Source organism: Primulina eburnea, chromosome 14 (assembly GCF_022965805.1).
Source record: "Primulina eburnea isolate SZY01 chromosome 14, ASM2296580v1, whole genome shotgun sequence".
Classification (NCBI taxonomy): Eukaryota; Viridiplantae; Streptophyta; class Magnoliopsida; order Lamiales; family Gesneriaceae; genus Primulina; species Primulina eburnea.
This window is the reverse complement of record NC_133114.1, coordinates 21,428,297-21,445,606: the sequence shown is the minus strand read 5'-3', so window position 1 is coordinate 21,445,606 and position 17,310 is coordinate 21,428,297. Positions and strand designations below refer to the sequence as shown.

Here is a 17,310-nt window from a genome sequence, read left to right as displayed (position 1 = left end):
ATATTACTTATATTTTTACATATTGTATGTTTGAACAAAATTTATGTATATTTATAAGATAAATTTTCATCATTTAATATTTATTTTGTATATTTTTTATTTTTTTAACAATTTTTTATTTGATTTAGTAAATATACTTTTAATTTTCTACAATTAAACTTTCAAATTTAAATCGGAAATTTTGTTATTATTTTTTTCCGAATTTTTTTGATTAATTATTTTTAAAAAAAATAAATAAAATTCGGGTTAGGCGGGTTAGACGGGTTGAGTCGGGTTAGCTGAGTTCGTGTTCGGGTTTAAAAAAATTTGCGAGTTGACCCGAAACCCGACCCACCCGATCCGATTGACACCCCTAGTTGAAGTGTGGACTTATAAAGTTGAACATGAACATGACATGTAGAGCCCAAAATCAGTACACGTAAAACACATGCATTTATTTAAATTGTTAAATTAATTATTAAAATTTAAAATGATTTTAGAGATGCGTGATTTATGAAATTGTATTATTTTAATTAATGTTTTCTCGAGTTTATGTTACAGACGAATATTCGATGCGACATCGAGAGAAAGAGACTGGCGACGATTTTTTTGATTTTAAAATGTGGTATTTTATTTTAAGTTAGGATTGAGACATTTTAAATGATTTATTAAATTTTTAGTATCTATTTTTTTAGAAGTCTAATTTAATTTATTAAGTGATTTTAAGATATTTTTTTTAAAAAAAACTTTTGAGGTTTAAAACATGGGTAAACTCCTCAAAAATCCCCAAAAGCAAACAAAAATGTTTTTTTAGTCCCCATGTCAGAAAAAATCGTTTGAAACTCCCTGACGCATTTTAATATATGTTTCAGGTCCCTAAATGGCATGAAGTTACATTTTTGCCCTTGATATTTTTTGAAAACCCTTAAACAGGCTTTGTATTTATTTTTTTCCCCTTCTCTGTTGTATCTTCCCGACATCTCCACTGTGAATCGAAGGAAAACATTGGCAAAGAAAGCGAGCAACTGAGAGACAAAATGGGTAAAACACTTGAGTACAAGAATCCGAAGAAGAGTATAGAAGCAAAGGAGAGAAGGACGAGTAAATCACCACGAAAGAAGATAGTGAAGAAAGTTGTGAAAGAGAGAAAGCATAGAACGCGGAAATCAGGTCTGTATATTTAATTTATTTTGTTTCGTAATTTTGGTTCTTTTTAGGACAGTGAGCGATCGAATTGTTTTCCCATTGATTAAGCACATTTATCCTCAATTTCTAGGGTTCTCTTTTTGATATTGTTCTGAACTTGGTTATTTAATTATATTGCATAATTTCTGAAGATTGCAGATGAAGTTTATAAATCATGTTAAAAACTGATGGCTTTATGAACCAATTATCCCCAATGACGACGTTATTTTTCTGGTAACAGTGATATAATTGATAGTTCATCGACTCTCTGTATTTGTGCATATATTTACCCTAGATTCTTTGTAAAAAAAAATTTCAGGTTCTCATATATAAATATAGATATATATCAGAGATAGATTCCTTATCTTGTTCTCATTTTTTAATGTAGAGTTTGTTGTTGAGAAGAACCTTGTTGAATCTGGTGATGCGCAGAAGGATGAAAATGAATTATGTTCAAAGCTACTTTCACGTTGTTCCCCCCATTTCTTAAAATTTGTGATGAAAAAACTGAAGCCTGTCTTAGGTGAGCAACAAATTGGGCGGATAAAAGATACGCCTTTTGCGAAGTGGATCGATATTCCTGCCCTTGCGATAAGTAGTTCAAGAATTGATTATGTTCTCAATAGATTTCGGTTTGATTCGTGCTCGTTAGTTGTTGGTGAAGATATCTCAATACCTTTCACTTCAGCGGATTTCTCTCTTATTCTCGGGCTGCGTTATGTTGGACAACCTGTTGATTTGGACCTGAAAGTGGATTCCAAATTTTTGTCTCGTCATTTTGAAGGAAAAGTGACGAATGCCAGACGTGCAGATATTTTTAAAAAACTTAGTTCACTTGCTGCCAGTGATGATAGCAGTGAATTCGATGATTTTGTTCGTTTTTTTATCTTGTTTGTTTTCAACTGCATAATATTCCAAACTTGTAATTATATAACCCCTGCTTTTATTTTCCCTTATCTCGATGACCTTTCGACTTTTTCCGAGTATGCTTGGGGAGATGCTGCCTTCCAATTTTTGTGCCGAGGTTTACGTGACGTCGGAAGTAAAACCTATTTAGACGGAAGCACTGTTGGTTTAATGGTTAGTATTGTGTTTTATTTTTATGAAACACAATTTTGTTCTTAATAATTTTGCGATTTTCTTATTTGTTTTAGGCGTGGGTATATGAGAGGGTTCCAGTCTTAGGAGTGTGCACCGGTTTACATGTTTTCCCTCGGTTGTTTCGATGGGTGGAAAGCAAGATTCCATTGAAGTTTGTTGGAGCTGAATCAATATTGAATTCCATAGATTCAACCCAAGTTGGTCTTATTTCATCCGAGTATATTTCAAGTAATCTCGCTTTGTAAATATAATGGATGGATGAACTGACAGGAATTTTTTATTTTTTTTTTGTACTGTTGAACAGGTTCTACCAATTGTACCATTTTCTGAGGAGAGGGAGTTGTTGGACATAAAACATGCAACTGAGCTGGAAAATGTTAGATCTCAAGTGAGAAAATTTGTAAAAATTTTAAAAAAACAAAAGGATGAACTGAAAATGTTGAAAATGAAATGTGTTGAACTAGAGCGAGAAAGTATTTTACATGTAGCCACAAGATCATTGTTTTCTAAGAAGAACGATGAGATTATTGATTTAAAGTTGGAGGATGTTGAGTAGAGTGATAAAGCATTGGATGAGATTATTGAGGAACAGTGGGAGGAGGCTAGGCAGCTTCATAAAGAACAGGCTGCTGATTCTGCAAAATATGTAGCTCGTAATTGTGATGATGTTGTTGACGTAATGGTGAAGTATGTTGTTGCTGATTTGCATAAAGAAAACCATGAACCGAGGGCAGCTGATTCTATTAATTATTCAGGTAATAAAGAGCATAACGAAGTGAAAAGAACTGATTCTGGAAATCCTTCAGCTGATAATATTGCAATTGGACCTAATGCAAATTTGATGATGCATAATGTTGATGTTGATTTGGAGATAGAAAACAACAAAGTATTAGGCCCTGAATTTGCAACTGCTTCATTTGATGAAAATAATTATGTGTTTGGTCGAAATAGCGGGAGTGGAACAGATGACGATGATGAGAATGATGCTGGCAGTGGTATTGGTACTTCAGAAGTGCCGAAGATCACCCTTTTTCAATCTTCAATTGTAGATACCGTGAGGACTAGGGATGATCGTGTGAAAAAGAGAACCCACGAGTTTTGTGACTCCACCCAGCTCTACACCAAAACGGAAGAGGCGTTCCAAAAAACAGGTTTGCCGATCAATGTTGCACAATTTAATCCCCGAATAGTTACTTTTATCTCAATAATATGTCAATTTTCTTATTTATACCACGGCTAATATTTTTTGCATCTTATATTAAAAATATATTGCAACATAGGAAAATTATGTCCAAGATGTTGACGAGGGAAATAGTCCTCTTAAGACTTGCATGTTAAAATTCAAAGGTAAAAGTGAATTTTGTGGGAGTAAAGAAATTTCTGTAGAACAGAGGAATTTGTTGACAGAATTCCTGAATAGTGAAGAATTGGAGTATGTATATCTTTGATATTTTATTTTTGTTCATAATAATTTTTTGTCAATGTTTGTAATGAATTTTGTATTATATTCCTGTAGTGTTACAATTTGGATGGATGAGCATATTTGTTTGACTGGACCAGTGTCTTGTGACTTCTTGTTTGGTGAGCTCGTCAGTGGCATTATGATAAATGTGTACATGAGAATAATGCAAAAGAAAAGTATGGATTATGGATTTGAGACTTACTGTATGGACACGTTGGTACAGGTGCGATTGAAATTGAATTTTTGTTCAACTTATTGAATTATAGAGAATGAGTATATATATTTTTTTAATTTGTAGAAGGAAGTGCTGGAAGCTTTGGTACGATACGGTAAAAGGAGACATATAAGCAAGACAGAGTATGGAAATTTCATTGGTAGGCTGACATCCGCGACGCGAGAGAAGTTGAATGACCTAAACGAAGATCTTTTTAGAAGATGCAAGTATATCATTTTTCCAATTAATGACAGATTTCATTGGTATTTGCTAGTTTTCAAAGCATCTGAAGGGAAATTCCTACTTTTCAATTCACTTCACGATCCATTTTCAGTTGGGACTGCTAAAGTAATGGTAAGTCTGACAATATTATATTCCAACAATAGTAATGATTCCAGTGTCGATCAATTTTATTTATTGCAGGCACGTTTTTTGAGTGGTTGTGTGTCACATATATCCGGATTCACCATAGGCAGTGATGAGATTTTGAGACAACGATGCCGTCAACAAGGTACATCTCTGGATTGTGGCGTTTATACATGCATGTGGATAGAGTGTCTCTGTTGTGATACTGAAGAAATTTGGGCATATGAACAAGATGTGAAGATGGACACTTATCGAGCCCGTATTGCCGCCACTATAATTTCTGATGGTAATGGAGTATTGAAAAATACATTTGTATAGTACATAAGATGTTTAAACTTGGGCTCTCTTTTGTGTTAATTTGAGGTTTTGTGTTGTTGCCTCTTTTGTACTGTGGACAAACATATGATGGTGAAAAATTAGTAATCTAAAGACCATGTCCTCCTTTTCTAAAATATTGGCGCAAAGAAACAGAAATACAATACACTTTGTTTATTAAGGAGCACCTCATTAACCAATTCGTGGTACCATTGTCCTAAAATTGAGCACCACGTCGACGACCATGCGTCCATGTACTAGTTGTGCGCCCATGAATTCCTTTTCTAAAATATTGGCGCAAAGAAACAGAAATACAATACACTTTGTTTATAAAAGAGCACCTCATTAACCAATTCGTGGTATCATTGTCCTAAAATTGAGCACCACGTCGACGACCATGCGTCCATGTACTAGTTGTGCGCCCATGAATTCCTTTTCTAAAATATTGGCGCAAAGAAACAGAAATACAGTACACTTTGTTTATTAAGGAGCACCTCATTAACCAATTCGTGGTACCATTGTCCTAAAATTGAGCACCACGTCGATGCGTCCATGTACTAGTTGTGCGCCCATGAATTCCTTTTCTAAAATATTGGTGCAAAGAATCAGAAACACAGTACACTTTGTTTATTAAGGAGCACCTCATTAACCAATTCGTGGTAGCATTGTCCTAAAATTGAGCACCACGTCGACGACCATGCGTCCATGTACTAGTTGTGCACCCATGAATGAATGTTAGATAACATGAATCAACATTTATGTAAATTGAATACATTTGTTTAATATGAATCAATATTGTGTAACATGAATCCCTAATAAGAAACATGATTCCATATGTTTATAACTAATCAATGTTAGGTAACATGAATCAATGTTAAGTAACATTCATCAATGTTAGTCAATATGTTTATTGTTAGTGAATGTTAGATAATATGAATAAACATTTATATAGCATGATTCGATATGTTAGTATGACTAGATGCTAATTATATAATGATTTTTATAAATCTTTGATAGTCGATAGAAATTAAAATCAAATAAATATTTTTTTATTAGATCATTTTATATAATATGATAATTATAGAAAGGGCTCGAGATAATTATATAAATAAATCATGCAAGCATTGTCGGCTAAGTGTACACCATATATATTTATATTTATCTTTGACTTATCCTTATATTATATATCACATGTTTATCATATCATGTTTACCAAACTATGCCTAGGTGTACACCATATCTATCTATATTTGTAAAACAAAGATACATAATATCCGAATTACGGGATAATAATTCCTTTATGAAGCACTACAGTGACTATTATCTAGTAGTAAAGTTTAAAAATGGAGCACCATTCACAATGACGTAATTACACATTCACACTAGAGAAAAAAACAAAAACATCACCTTCATTCTACTATTTTGCCCGTCACAAAAGCTGTACACAACTTTGACTCTGAAAAGTTTTGAACATAGACGACAACATCAATTTTCGGTTCGATTCCCTTCTCAACTATCTTCACTTCACTTCTCTTCCTTCTGTAACAAGACACGACCTCGATTGTTGCTGAATGGAGTTCAAGGATGCACCCGAATGCCAATGTGGCTATGGAAAAATGACTTTACGAGAAGCTGGGCCACGAGCTACCCGTCCGGGAAAGTATTACTACATTTGCCCTCGAGAGCTACGACACCCTAATCGGTTTTACTGGTGTGATGAATACCACAGCCAAGTACTTGAAGAAAATACATCAAAATCCAACATCAGTACACCTATGAAAACAACGTTCAGCTACTCGAAATCTGCCTCTTCAGCGACACATGGTTTGCCACCACATGATGATAACGTTCTCTCTGATAAGAACGACAACATGGCCAACAATATGGAAGGAATTTGTTGTTGTTTCGGTTGCACATGTTTTTTAATTGCAAGTTTTCTCATGGTAGCTCTTGTGTTTGTTTTAATGACCAAGTGAAATGGTCATCACGGACAATGTGTTATTATGCTTTGCATGCTTCAATAATGTTTGTATTAATGTCTAGGTGAATTGCGAAATATTTGTACCAGAATTTTGGCAATTGTGTGCCATATCGATATATATATGATACTAGATTCATCCTATTTTGTGCTACATTTTTTTCCCCATCTCATTACAAACCAGAAAATGGACAACAAACAATCACCACATGTACCAGTAGGTGTCCCGAACACAATAACACACACATATTATAGGAGCATCCAAATTCCAACTTCATGAAATATTTGTACCGGAATTTTGGCAATTGTGTGCCATATCGATATTATATGATACTAGATTCAGCCTATTTTGTGCTACATTTTTTCCCCATGTCATATAATCAGTGACAATGAATACAAACCAGAAAATGGACAACAAACAATCAACCACATATACCAGAGTAGGTGTCCAGAACACAATAATATATACATATTATACGAGCATCCAAATTCCAACTTCATGAAATATTTGTACCAGAATTTTGGCAACTATGTGCCATATCGATATATATATGATACTAGATTCAGCCTATTTTGTGCTACATTTTTTTTCCCATGTGATATAACCGGCCACAATGAATACAAACCAGAAAATGGACAACAAACAATCAACCACATGTAACAGTAGGTCTGGAACAACATACACCAGTGGAAGAAAAATCATTCAGAAATATTATTGGATCATACAACAGTGGCGGTCCAGAACAATATAAACCAGTGGAAGAAAAAACATTCAAAAATATTATTGGATCATACAACAGTGGCACAACATCATTATGAAATTGAACAACAAATTGTATACATTACAAAGACAATACATGAAATGTGACAACAGAATTCAGATTCAACAAATCATATAACACCTGACAACTCAACACAAACAGTATGCAAAAACACAATAATCAACTCATGGCTACACTGCCAATGCTGCCTCTGGAACGGGTGTGTCTCCTCTTGTGCACATCCAAAATTGAATCCACTGTTGTCCTTTTCCTGTACAAATGAGCAAATTTGTATCAACTTCAAGAAAATAACAAATGAAAATGATATTGGAAATGGTCAACGAAAAGTGAACAAATTTCTACGAGCACCATTCCAACAAAAGCAAAAAGACAAAATAAGCTAGTTTATAGCTTCTTTGCAGCTTCTTCGGTTGTGTCCTCGTACATGACAACGACTACACTTTGACCGAAGTGATTGAATTTGGGATGATATTCTTTGAGTCTTTCTACGCCCTGGCTGACTACGCACATCAGGAGCATTGATTACATATCCTTCATCGCCATTAAACTCATACATGTCAAATGTAGGTGTTGGATTAATATGCCCTTGTATGTTTGATGATACATATCAGTTTTGAAAAATTTATCACAGAAGGCGTATACCGACATTGACTTCGATTCTATGGCAGCACAAGCATGTTTGCAAGGGAGCATATGGATCTGCCAGGCTCTACATGAACAAGTCCATTCATTCAAATCAACGGCACATGTTTTATCACAATCAACTACTTCAAACTTCCAACCACATGAACGGTGCACTCTCAAGGTGCGAGATTCAATGTATGTGCTCAGAACAGCCTTCTCCTTTGCTGGGCTTAATTCTTTCACCATGCCTAATGTTGCTTCGCGTCGTCGGTGCATCATATTCATTATTTTTACACATATATGGTCAACCATAGAAACAACAGGGAGATAACGAGCTGGTTTAACCCAATTATTCCAACATTCAGCGATGTTATTATTTATAACACCCCAACGATTTCCACGAAACAAAGCATTAGCCCAACTTTCAGGCTCAGACTTTTGAATAAATGCTATTGCAAGTGGCATTGACTCGAAGATATTATTTATGTGCTGTGAAAACTCATGTTGTGATGGGGCATAGGCAGCTTTTTTGAATACCGACGACCAATGTTTTTTGTTATGTAGAGGATAACTTCGCAACACCTGTAATGACAAAAAGACAAGTAATATTTTTTTTTTCTTATAACAGTACATAAATTATAACTATTTAATCATATAATACACACAGAAAACATTAATTAAGTACTAACCGTCTTCACAAAATTATCGACCAAGTGCCTCAAACAATACGCATGATGACTACCCGGAAACAAAAGTTGGATAGCCTTGATAATCCCAGGATGTCTGTCTGAGAAAAAAGTGAATCTGTTGAATCCCATGATATGATGCGTAAGTATGACACATCTCAAATGATAACAAAACCATTCCCAATTAGAATCATTCTCCACATCTACTACAGAATATGCTAAAGTGAAAAGATCGTCATTGGCATCCTTTGTCACAGCAAGTAGCATACTTCCTTTGTATTTATTTTTTATGTGAGTGCCATCCAAAAATATCAACGGTCTACAACCAGTAGCAAAACCAACTGCACAAGCATTAAAACAAATGAATAATCGTTTAAACTTATTGTTCACCAAATCTATCTCACATTCAGCAACACTACCAGGATTTGTTTCTCTAACGGCTTGGCAATATCATCTCAATCTATTGTAGCAGCCCTTTTCTGAACCGTGAATATCATGCATCGCTATTTCCTTGCCCTTCCACACCTTGCAATAACCTTCTCTACTCCATAGTCCCTATGTAAATCCCTCATCATTAAACAAGGACGATAAGAAGGCTCTCCCCTCAATTTATCCTTCAATACATTAGCAACCCAAGCTGCATCAGCTCTAGGATGCCCTCTACTACGTAAATTATCCTCCCCACACGAGTGTTGTAAATTACATTTTCTAATCCCAAATAGATTGTCTGCTTTATGTCGAGAAGCATAAATCCTCCATTTACAACTTTTAACACTACAAATAGCGATAATCTTTTCTCGATAATTTTTTTTATATAAATATGAACGTCTGGTAGCAATCGAATACTTTTAATATAGGTCCTACATTCTGCAGCATCCTTGAATATTTGCCCCTCGCCTCGGATGCAATGAAACCAAGCGTCAATGGAATTTTGTGCGGGGGCATCTTCGAACTCGTTATCACTACTGGAATGTCTGTCATCTTCCTCAACCCTTACCAATATCATAATCATATATTCAGTAATAAATAGGTAAAAACTAAGTTTTCTAATGGAAAACAATAGTACTACAATAGATACTGAAAATTTGGGCATCAATTAAATTACTCAAATGGAAATAATGACACAAAAAAGACTACTGCTTCAATTAGTCGAACACATACACAACACAAAACCACTGTATTCTTATCTTCCAGGATTATCACTAAAAAAAAGTGCAATATGAACAAATAATACATACCAATATAACACAACATACTCTATAGAACAAAATAACGATACTACCTCTCCACAGATTTTCCACCTCCAATCTGCTCTTTTCTCTCTGCCAACAGTTCAATCAGTGTAAGCTTCATACACGTATGAAGATGGATCATATTAAGCACATCATCATCATTGTTCAACGTCATGTACATCTTATGTTGGGGAGCTAGGTATCGCAGAGTAATAGATTCAGCATTAATCTCCTCGTTTTTTCCCCCAAGACTAGCAGAAATATCAAACAAACTGCATCCACTGAAAATCGAAATCACAAAGAGTTGGTTATTGAACTTGCAGGTACCAAGAAACGCAAGATTCGATGATGACCCAACTCCAGCAAATTCCATTGCACAACAAGGTAAAAGGACAAAAGGGACGAGAGATTGCAGAAAAATAAGAGATATTGGGTGCAAAGTTTACTCTTGTTTAGTCGTTGAAAGGATTTTGCCACAATTTTTTCCAACCATTTTCATCGAAAATGGGAAGATCAGAGTGTTTCAGGGTTGATGATAATGAGAGCCGACCAATTTGGGTTTCTTGGGAAAGATTTACATTTTTTAAACTTGCCCATATAAGGGTATTTACGATTTTCAAAAAAAATTTGAGGGCACCATGGTAAATTGTTACCAATTAAGGACCTAAAACACACAAGGAAAGATGTCAGGGACTTGAAACATACTAATACTGACATGGGGAGTGGAAGCAAATGTATGTTTACTTTTAGGCATTTATGAGCAATTTGCCGTTAAAACATGTGTATTTTTAATTTAAATTTAGGGATATTATTTTTAGTGGGGAAATATTATTTTATTTGGTATACTAATTTATTATTAATATTTTTAAAATATTAATTAAAACACACACACGTTTTATTCATTTTGGGGTCAAACTCACACCACACACACATATTCAACAAAACACACACATGTCCAGCACACACAACACACACATATACATTTCATATTCCTTTATTTAGTATGGTGAGAGGAGAAAGAAAAGAGTTATTGAAACTCTCCTTCAGCAGCCTCCATATCACCACTTTCTCCAAATTTCATTCAGCAATCCTTCGTTGATTTAGCAGCAAAAATCGTGCCTCAAGTCGTCCGGATCATTTCCCGCACCGTGTCGCTTCGATATTCACCGTATCGTGAGTTTTAAAGATCAAAGGCATGTATATTCTTTCGTTTTATGCATCGATCTCGTCATATTAGATATTTTGATGTAAGTTATGCGTGAAAGTTTGATTATTATGAGCAAAATTTGAGCGATTATGCATTGAATCGATTTCTGAAACATTGGCAAGAAAAGCTCTATAATCATCACGGTGTACTATCCTTCTGTTCCCATATAGTTGCAACTTCATAAGAACTTTTTCCTACACATTGAAGACAATATATATTCATGTATTTTAATTCGAAAAACGAAAAAAAAAATTACCAAAAAATTCGAAGTGCTACGAACATGCATAGTCATGTCGATTCAATGAATTTCAAATCCATACTCGAAACTTTTCTTTTGCATGATTTTCATGTAAACATTAATTACCCGATCTATTTCTAGAGTTACCTCGCAATATGTAATTGTTTTCTTCTTTTAAAACATCAACTTCTTCTTTTAAAACATCAACTCTATTATGTGTCAATGCATTACATTCGGTACTAATTTCCATCTCATCAATTAAAACATTCAAAATATGAGATCCCTCTGATTCTTTGTTTTCTTTCGCCAAATCAGAAATAACTTCTTATACCATTACATTTACAAAATCGTCGAAGTTAAAGACTTCATAATGTGCTAACTCAAAAGTAACTTTTTCCTTGGTTTTATCAACATTCTTCTCAGCTCCAACAATATTGTCATATTTATCGATCAAAAACTCTTTTCCCTTAATTCTACATCTCACATTTCCACCATCTAATTCAGCACACCTCTTTTTCAACATCTTTATCATATCCATTTGTTTCATGACAATTTTCTCGAATTATTTGGCTTCAGATCTACCATCTTATTGCTTTAAAACATGCTTTATGTCCAATAAAAACTTCTCCTCCTTACAAAATAGATGTATTGACAGAACATACTCACAATTAAAAAATTAAAAAATAAAATGTCAAACCAATCAACCATAAAATTTACAAAACTAGATTAATAAACTAAAATAATAAAAATTAACTGAGTTGAATCTATGCATTTCAATAATGATTCAGTGTCAGCGACATTCACTGTGAGCTTCCTTCTCCCTCACTCAAACAACCGATGGTAAATATTTAAACCACGTCGTAATTCTAAAATTGGGAAAATTTAAAAGTTATTGAAAACATACTAAAATCATAATTATTAAAACTACAAACTATAATATGTTAATAATATTTTGGCAAGGTCCCATTCTAATAAAAAAAGTTATGCCCGAATGTATCCGCCTCAAAACTCGAGGGATCTAATTTAGATTGCACTCACAAACCCGTTACGTATTAATTTTTTTTAATTATAAAGTATATAATGAAAGAGTCCAAAATTGAATAGACCAGTAAAAATTATATACAAATCTTAACATTTTAGTAATAATTTTGCAAAAAAAAAAACGTCAATATTAATAATTAAAGATAGGAATGATGGCATTTATTATTTAATATAATATAAAATATAAATTAATATAAATAAATTGTGGTAGGTTGGGCTGCAGAGTAAGATCCTAGACAGATTGATCGGGTTTATACCCGGCCCACGACCCATTTGACTTGGTTTAAATCAGCATCCAAATATTATGCACCGATCTGTTCTACTTCACACTCTGCTGGTCCGTTTACCGAACTGATTGACTGATGTCTTCGTACGAGAAATTCGAGACCCGGAAGAGAGATCCGGACCCGAAATCCGCTGCCCTGCTGGTAATCGACGTCCAGAATCATTTCTACTCCATGGCTCAGCCCGTGCTTCCTGCTCTTAACGCCACATTGGACATCTGCCGAAGCGCCTCCGTGCCGGTATTCTTCACGCGGCACTGCCACAAGTCTCCCGCCGACTACGGCATGCTCTACGAGTGGTGGGGCGACGACCTCATCCTCGACGGCACCGCCGATTCCGAGCTTGTATCAGATTTGGACCGCCGTGTGGACGACCCCATCATTTTGAAGAACACTTACAGCGCATTCAGAGGTACTTAATATCATCGATTACACATTACCCTCGGAATACCATTTGTCTTGCGGTCAATTTGATAAACCTAATGTCAAAATGATGGATATTATTTAAATTGATGTAGACATTAGACTTGGTTTGTTATAAGACTAGCTGGATTATTGTTACTAATATCTAACTAGTAAACTGGAAAAACGAGATATTGGTTTAGCAGTGTGTCGAGGAGTAAATTGGGTGTGGTTGGCGCAGCAAGCACTCAAGCTTGTGATATAGGTGGGGGCTGGTAATAATTTTATGTTTGGTAAGTCTCATTATATTGTTTCGATTGTAATGATGTGTAAATGAGTTATTTCAAAATTTGGTAATATCTTGAAAAGAGTTTTCCAAGTTGTGGCCGGAGCATGGAAGAGGTATGATAGTCATGTTCTCGAGATGTTCTTATACAAATCCAGCATATAGATGTTAGATATCAAGTTCGCATTTAAGAACGGAGCAGAAAACTAGTAAAGAAAGAAGAAATGGTAAAGGAACATTATTGAAGAATGCAAAAGTGGTGAAGGAACTCAAGACTGAATCATTAGTTGCAACTTGCAATTTATGAATATAAACCATCATTCCCTATAATCACGACTATAATGTGCCTCACATACAGTATTGAAGTGTCGACAACAATGATACTTAGAATCACTCTATTCACTAAAACTCAAGATTCTCGAACTCCTTAATTAAAATATGACAAAGGAGTTGGGTCTTTGAGTCCTTGGGAAGATAATGATATGTAGTACTGTATTCGTGGCTTCGAGATGAGTTGTTAAATGCTTCGTTGATTGCTAGAATATTTAATTTTATGCGTATTGATTTTTCAAGCCTTTTTTAGTCTCTGAAATACTTCAGCTATAAATTAGCATAGATCTGAGGAATCTTCCGACGTTCTATATCCACTTTGCATCCTTTAATTGATTAGACAAATTCTGAAAACAGCAGCATAGTACTGCTTGTACTATTCAGACCACGGGAACTATATTATTCTCAGAGTTATCACCTTTTATCCTTTAGTTCATTTGTAGTACAGATTACACAAATGCAAAGCTAACTATTCTTCAAAAGCAGCAATGTTAAATTTAGACCACACTTCATAAATCGTCTATGTTAGATCCATTATCTGGGTAAAAAGTGGTAGTCTTTTTGCCATTTATTCTCTCTACTATTTCAGTTTTTAAATTGCAATATCACTTTATTGGAATGCCTTAATCAAATACTTGGCATTTCTGGAACGCTACTAGCCAGATCTTAACTTGGTCTTGACCTTTAGCTGATTTTACTTTGCCAGATGTATCTTTACTGAGGTTTTTTGAAGTATTTTATCTTAATTGAACCTTTTGAAGGTTATCACCCTCTAAGTCACATTCATCTTTGACTAATCATTATTTGAACCAATAATCTGTGCTGAAAATCTCCTTGTTGATTGTCCACGGCGATCTTCAGTTTGTTTCTTCTCTGATCTGGAAAGCAAACTACTTGATAAATAGAACTGATTATAGCTCAAACGTTTTGCATTCATCAAAACTATTACAAAAGTTCTACGAACATTCGCTTTAGCTACAAAATTTTGTAAATAATCACTCAGGGCCATTACCATTTTAAAAACCATTTGTATCAAGATTCAAGAGCCCCCAAGCTTATTTGGTTGGCCATTGTTAAGATCGAGAGACGAAGATCCAAAATACCATCCGAGAACGACCCAAAACTTATTAACTACTCCACAATTGCTTATGATGGTGACGTGAAACAGGTAAAGTTACTCACCTGTTGAGAAGCCAGCATACATGACAATCCACTCTATATACAACTGTTATTCATCTATAAGTATGTGGCAGTTGCACTTTCATCCAACCAATAAATATAAACACAGAATATGTATTGACATTGTCCAATAGTAACCCTGCTCTAAATCTCCACTTCTATTGTGTCCGACTATCAACAAGAGCACTGATTTTAAGCTATAAGACCGAGGGGAGAGCTCATAACCAAAACACAAACCGTTTTACTAGGAGAACACCTTAAGCTGATTAGTCACTCTACAATTGCTTGTTTAGTAAATGCGGGAAACATAAATTTCTGCAAATAATTTATATTTTATCTAGCTTACAAATGGCATTCCAATGGTGCGAAATAAGAGCTATGCAGTATGGATTTGTTTGTTCGAACGATTATGAAATTGAAGTGAGCAACTACTTTAAGAACTTCTTTTAACAACTATTGAAACTTCCACTCGTTTCCTGTGGTTTGTCTAATATTTTGTGCTGTTACTTTATTTCTTTGTTTACTCTCTTATGATTTTTTTATCGTGGTGATAATAAAACCGGAACATTAGACCAACTGTTGTGATTACAGACTGACTTATGAAGTTCGTTTCAAAAGATTCGGGTGGGGAAAAAAGATGGTTTTGGAATTTCAATATTTCATCTGGTGTTAGATTTATGGGAAAAATCTTCAGGTACAAATTTGGAGGAGAAGCTTTTGGAAATGGGAGTGAAGGAGGTAATCGTGACTGGGGTTATGACCAACCTATGCTGTGAGACGACAGCTCGAGAGGCCTTTGTTAAAGGGTTCAGGGTTTTCTTTTCAACGGATGCAACAGCAACATCATCACCGGAATTGCACGAGTCAACTTTGAAGAACATGGCTTATGGTTTTGCTTATTTGGTCGACCGCAGCAGGCTTCAAAAGGCATTTTCCAAATCTTAAATTGCTTTTTACTCTAAAAATTGGTAAAATTAATGTATATTTTATAATTTGACCGAGTCTCATGTATGATAAATTAGCAGTTCACTTGGAACTAAATGTAGCTTAAAATAATGTCGTTTGTGACTTGAGACCCGGTGTTTTATGCAAGTAATTGCATTCATGCGTCGATTCATTTGATATGTTTTTGTGTTAGTACTTTTGGTTAAAAGAGTTCATAGTGTATGTGCGTGAAATCGCACATGTGGTTGTGTCATAATGCGTACGTCATTTCCAAACATAAAATCTATTTTGGTGCAAATTTTTACACTAAAATAGTGGGATTTCTGTACCAAATATCACATTCATCTTCAGTCCATTTATTTCAAATTTTACACCAAAAGGAATATTCTCGAAATATATATTTTATTTTACATATATTAATCATTATTTTTTATTTAATATATTTTTAATTATGATTAATGTTTATATTATATAATCAATATTATATTATTAATAAATTTAAATGATAATATTTAAGTTTGTAATTTAATTATATAATATAAATTAAATTATATATAATATGAATTAATATATGAAAATTATTTAAATTGAAAAATATGAATATAAATTCAAATATAATACAGATGCAACTTCAAATATTATAAGAATATAATTTCAAATATTTGAATGACTATATTCATTCCAAAAATAATCAACTAAAACATTTTGTAGTGCTAAGTGAGCATTTTTGTATTACATTATATTATTTATAAATCATTAAATCAAATTATTCTTTAATTATTAATATTTAAAATAAATCAATAAATAAATAGAAATAATTATTATTTTTAATTTTTATGTTTAGATATCTCATTATTAAAATAATAAAATAAATTTTTTATTATTATTTAAATAATATTTACGTTTAAAAATAAATGATAAAATTAATAAATATTTATAATAATTAAAACAAAAAAAAATAAAAAAAATGCTACCTAAAATATTTTGGCCAAAATAGCACAAGGAGAATTTTTTTGCACCAAAATAGTGTTGAAGATGGCCTTGCTGGTGTTAAATAATTATATAAAACTAGTTTATTATCTTAAAATAAATCCTGTTTTTCGTGAGAACCTAAAATAACCATATAATAATAATAGTAAATCGCACAGAATCGAAAAAAATAATAATATTGATTTTGTTAACATATTTATATGAAAAGATGTAATCATTTTAGGAACTAAGAATATTAATGATATGGTAACATATCATCTAATTTTTTGAGAAGAGCAATATCCCAAAATGAATATGAATGCCGGATAGCTTTTTTCCCTGCATGTGGAGATCATTACTTCATTTGGTACTCGTAAATATTCTAATTTATTTTTGAAAAATATACTGAGAAGCTTAGTGGTTTTCATGGCTATTTTTTTTTTAAAGGCAAAACCCCAAAATATGCAAGATTATGGAAAAGTCAACTAAAACACACGTATATATT

At 33.6% G+C, this 17,310-nt stretch overlaps 3 protein-coding genes across 4 annotated transcripts; all 3 read left to right on the top strand.

The window, feature by feature from the left end:
* The first annotated feature begins 965 nt into the window (after positions 1–965).
* On the top strand, positions 966–3,402 carry LOC140812845 (uncharacterized). The gene is made up of 4 exons (XM_073171211.1): positions 966–1,149; positions 1,553–2,244; positions 2,319–2,462; positions 2,570–3,402. The coding sequence occupies exons 1-4, from the start codon at positions 1,017–1,019 to the stop codon at positions 2,819–2,821; spliced, it is 1,221 nt and encodes a 406-aa protein (XP_073027312.1). The 5' UTR covers positions 966–1,016; the 3' UTR covers positions 2,822–3,402.
* A 385-nt stretch (positions 3,403–3,787) lies between these two features.
* LOC140813334 (uncharacterized) lies at positions 3,788–4,643 on the top strand. Of its 2 annotated transcripts, XM_073171833.1 has the most exons (4): positions 3,788–3,950; positions 4,026–4,101; positions 4,216–4,295; positions 4,365–4,643. In XM_073171833.1, the coding sequence occupies exons 1-4, from the start codon at positions 3,795–3,797 to the stop codon at positions 4,623–4,625; spliced, it is 573 nt and encodes a 190-aa protein (XP_073027934.1). In that variant the 5' UTR covers positions 3,788–3,794; the 3' UTR covers positions 4,626–4,643. The 2 variants fall into 2 exon arrangements, with proteins under 2 accessions (XP_073027934.1, XP_073027933.1); XM_073171832.1 differs by having other exon boundaries at positions 4,026–4,295.
* An 8,047-nt stretch (positions 4,644–12,690) lies between these two features.
* On the top strand, positions 12,691–16,013 carry LOC140812460 (nicotinamidase 2-like). Its single transcript, XM_073170726.1, has 2 exons — positions 12,691–13,106; positions 15,586–16,013. Exons 1-2 carry the CDS (start codon positions 12,773–12,775, stop codon positions 15,834–15,836), a joined length of 585 nt encoding a protein of 194 aa, XP_073026827.1. The 5' UTR covers positions 12,691–12,772; the 3' UTR covers positions 15,837–16,013.
* The last annotated feature ends 1,297 nt before the right edge of the window (positions 16,014–17,310 follow it).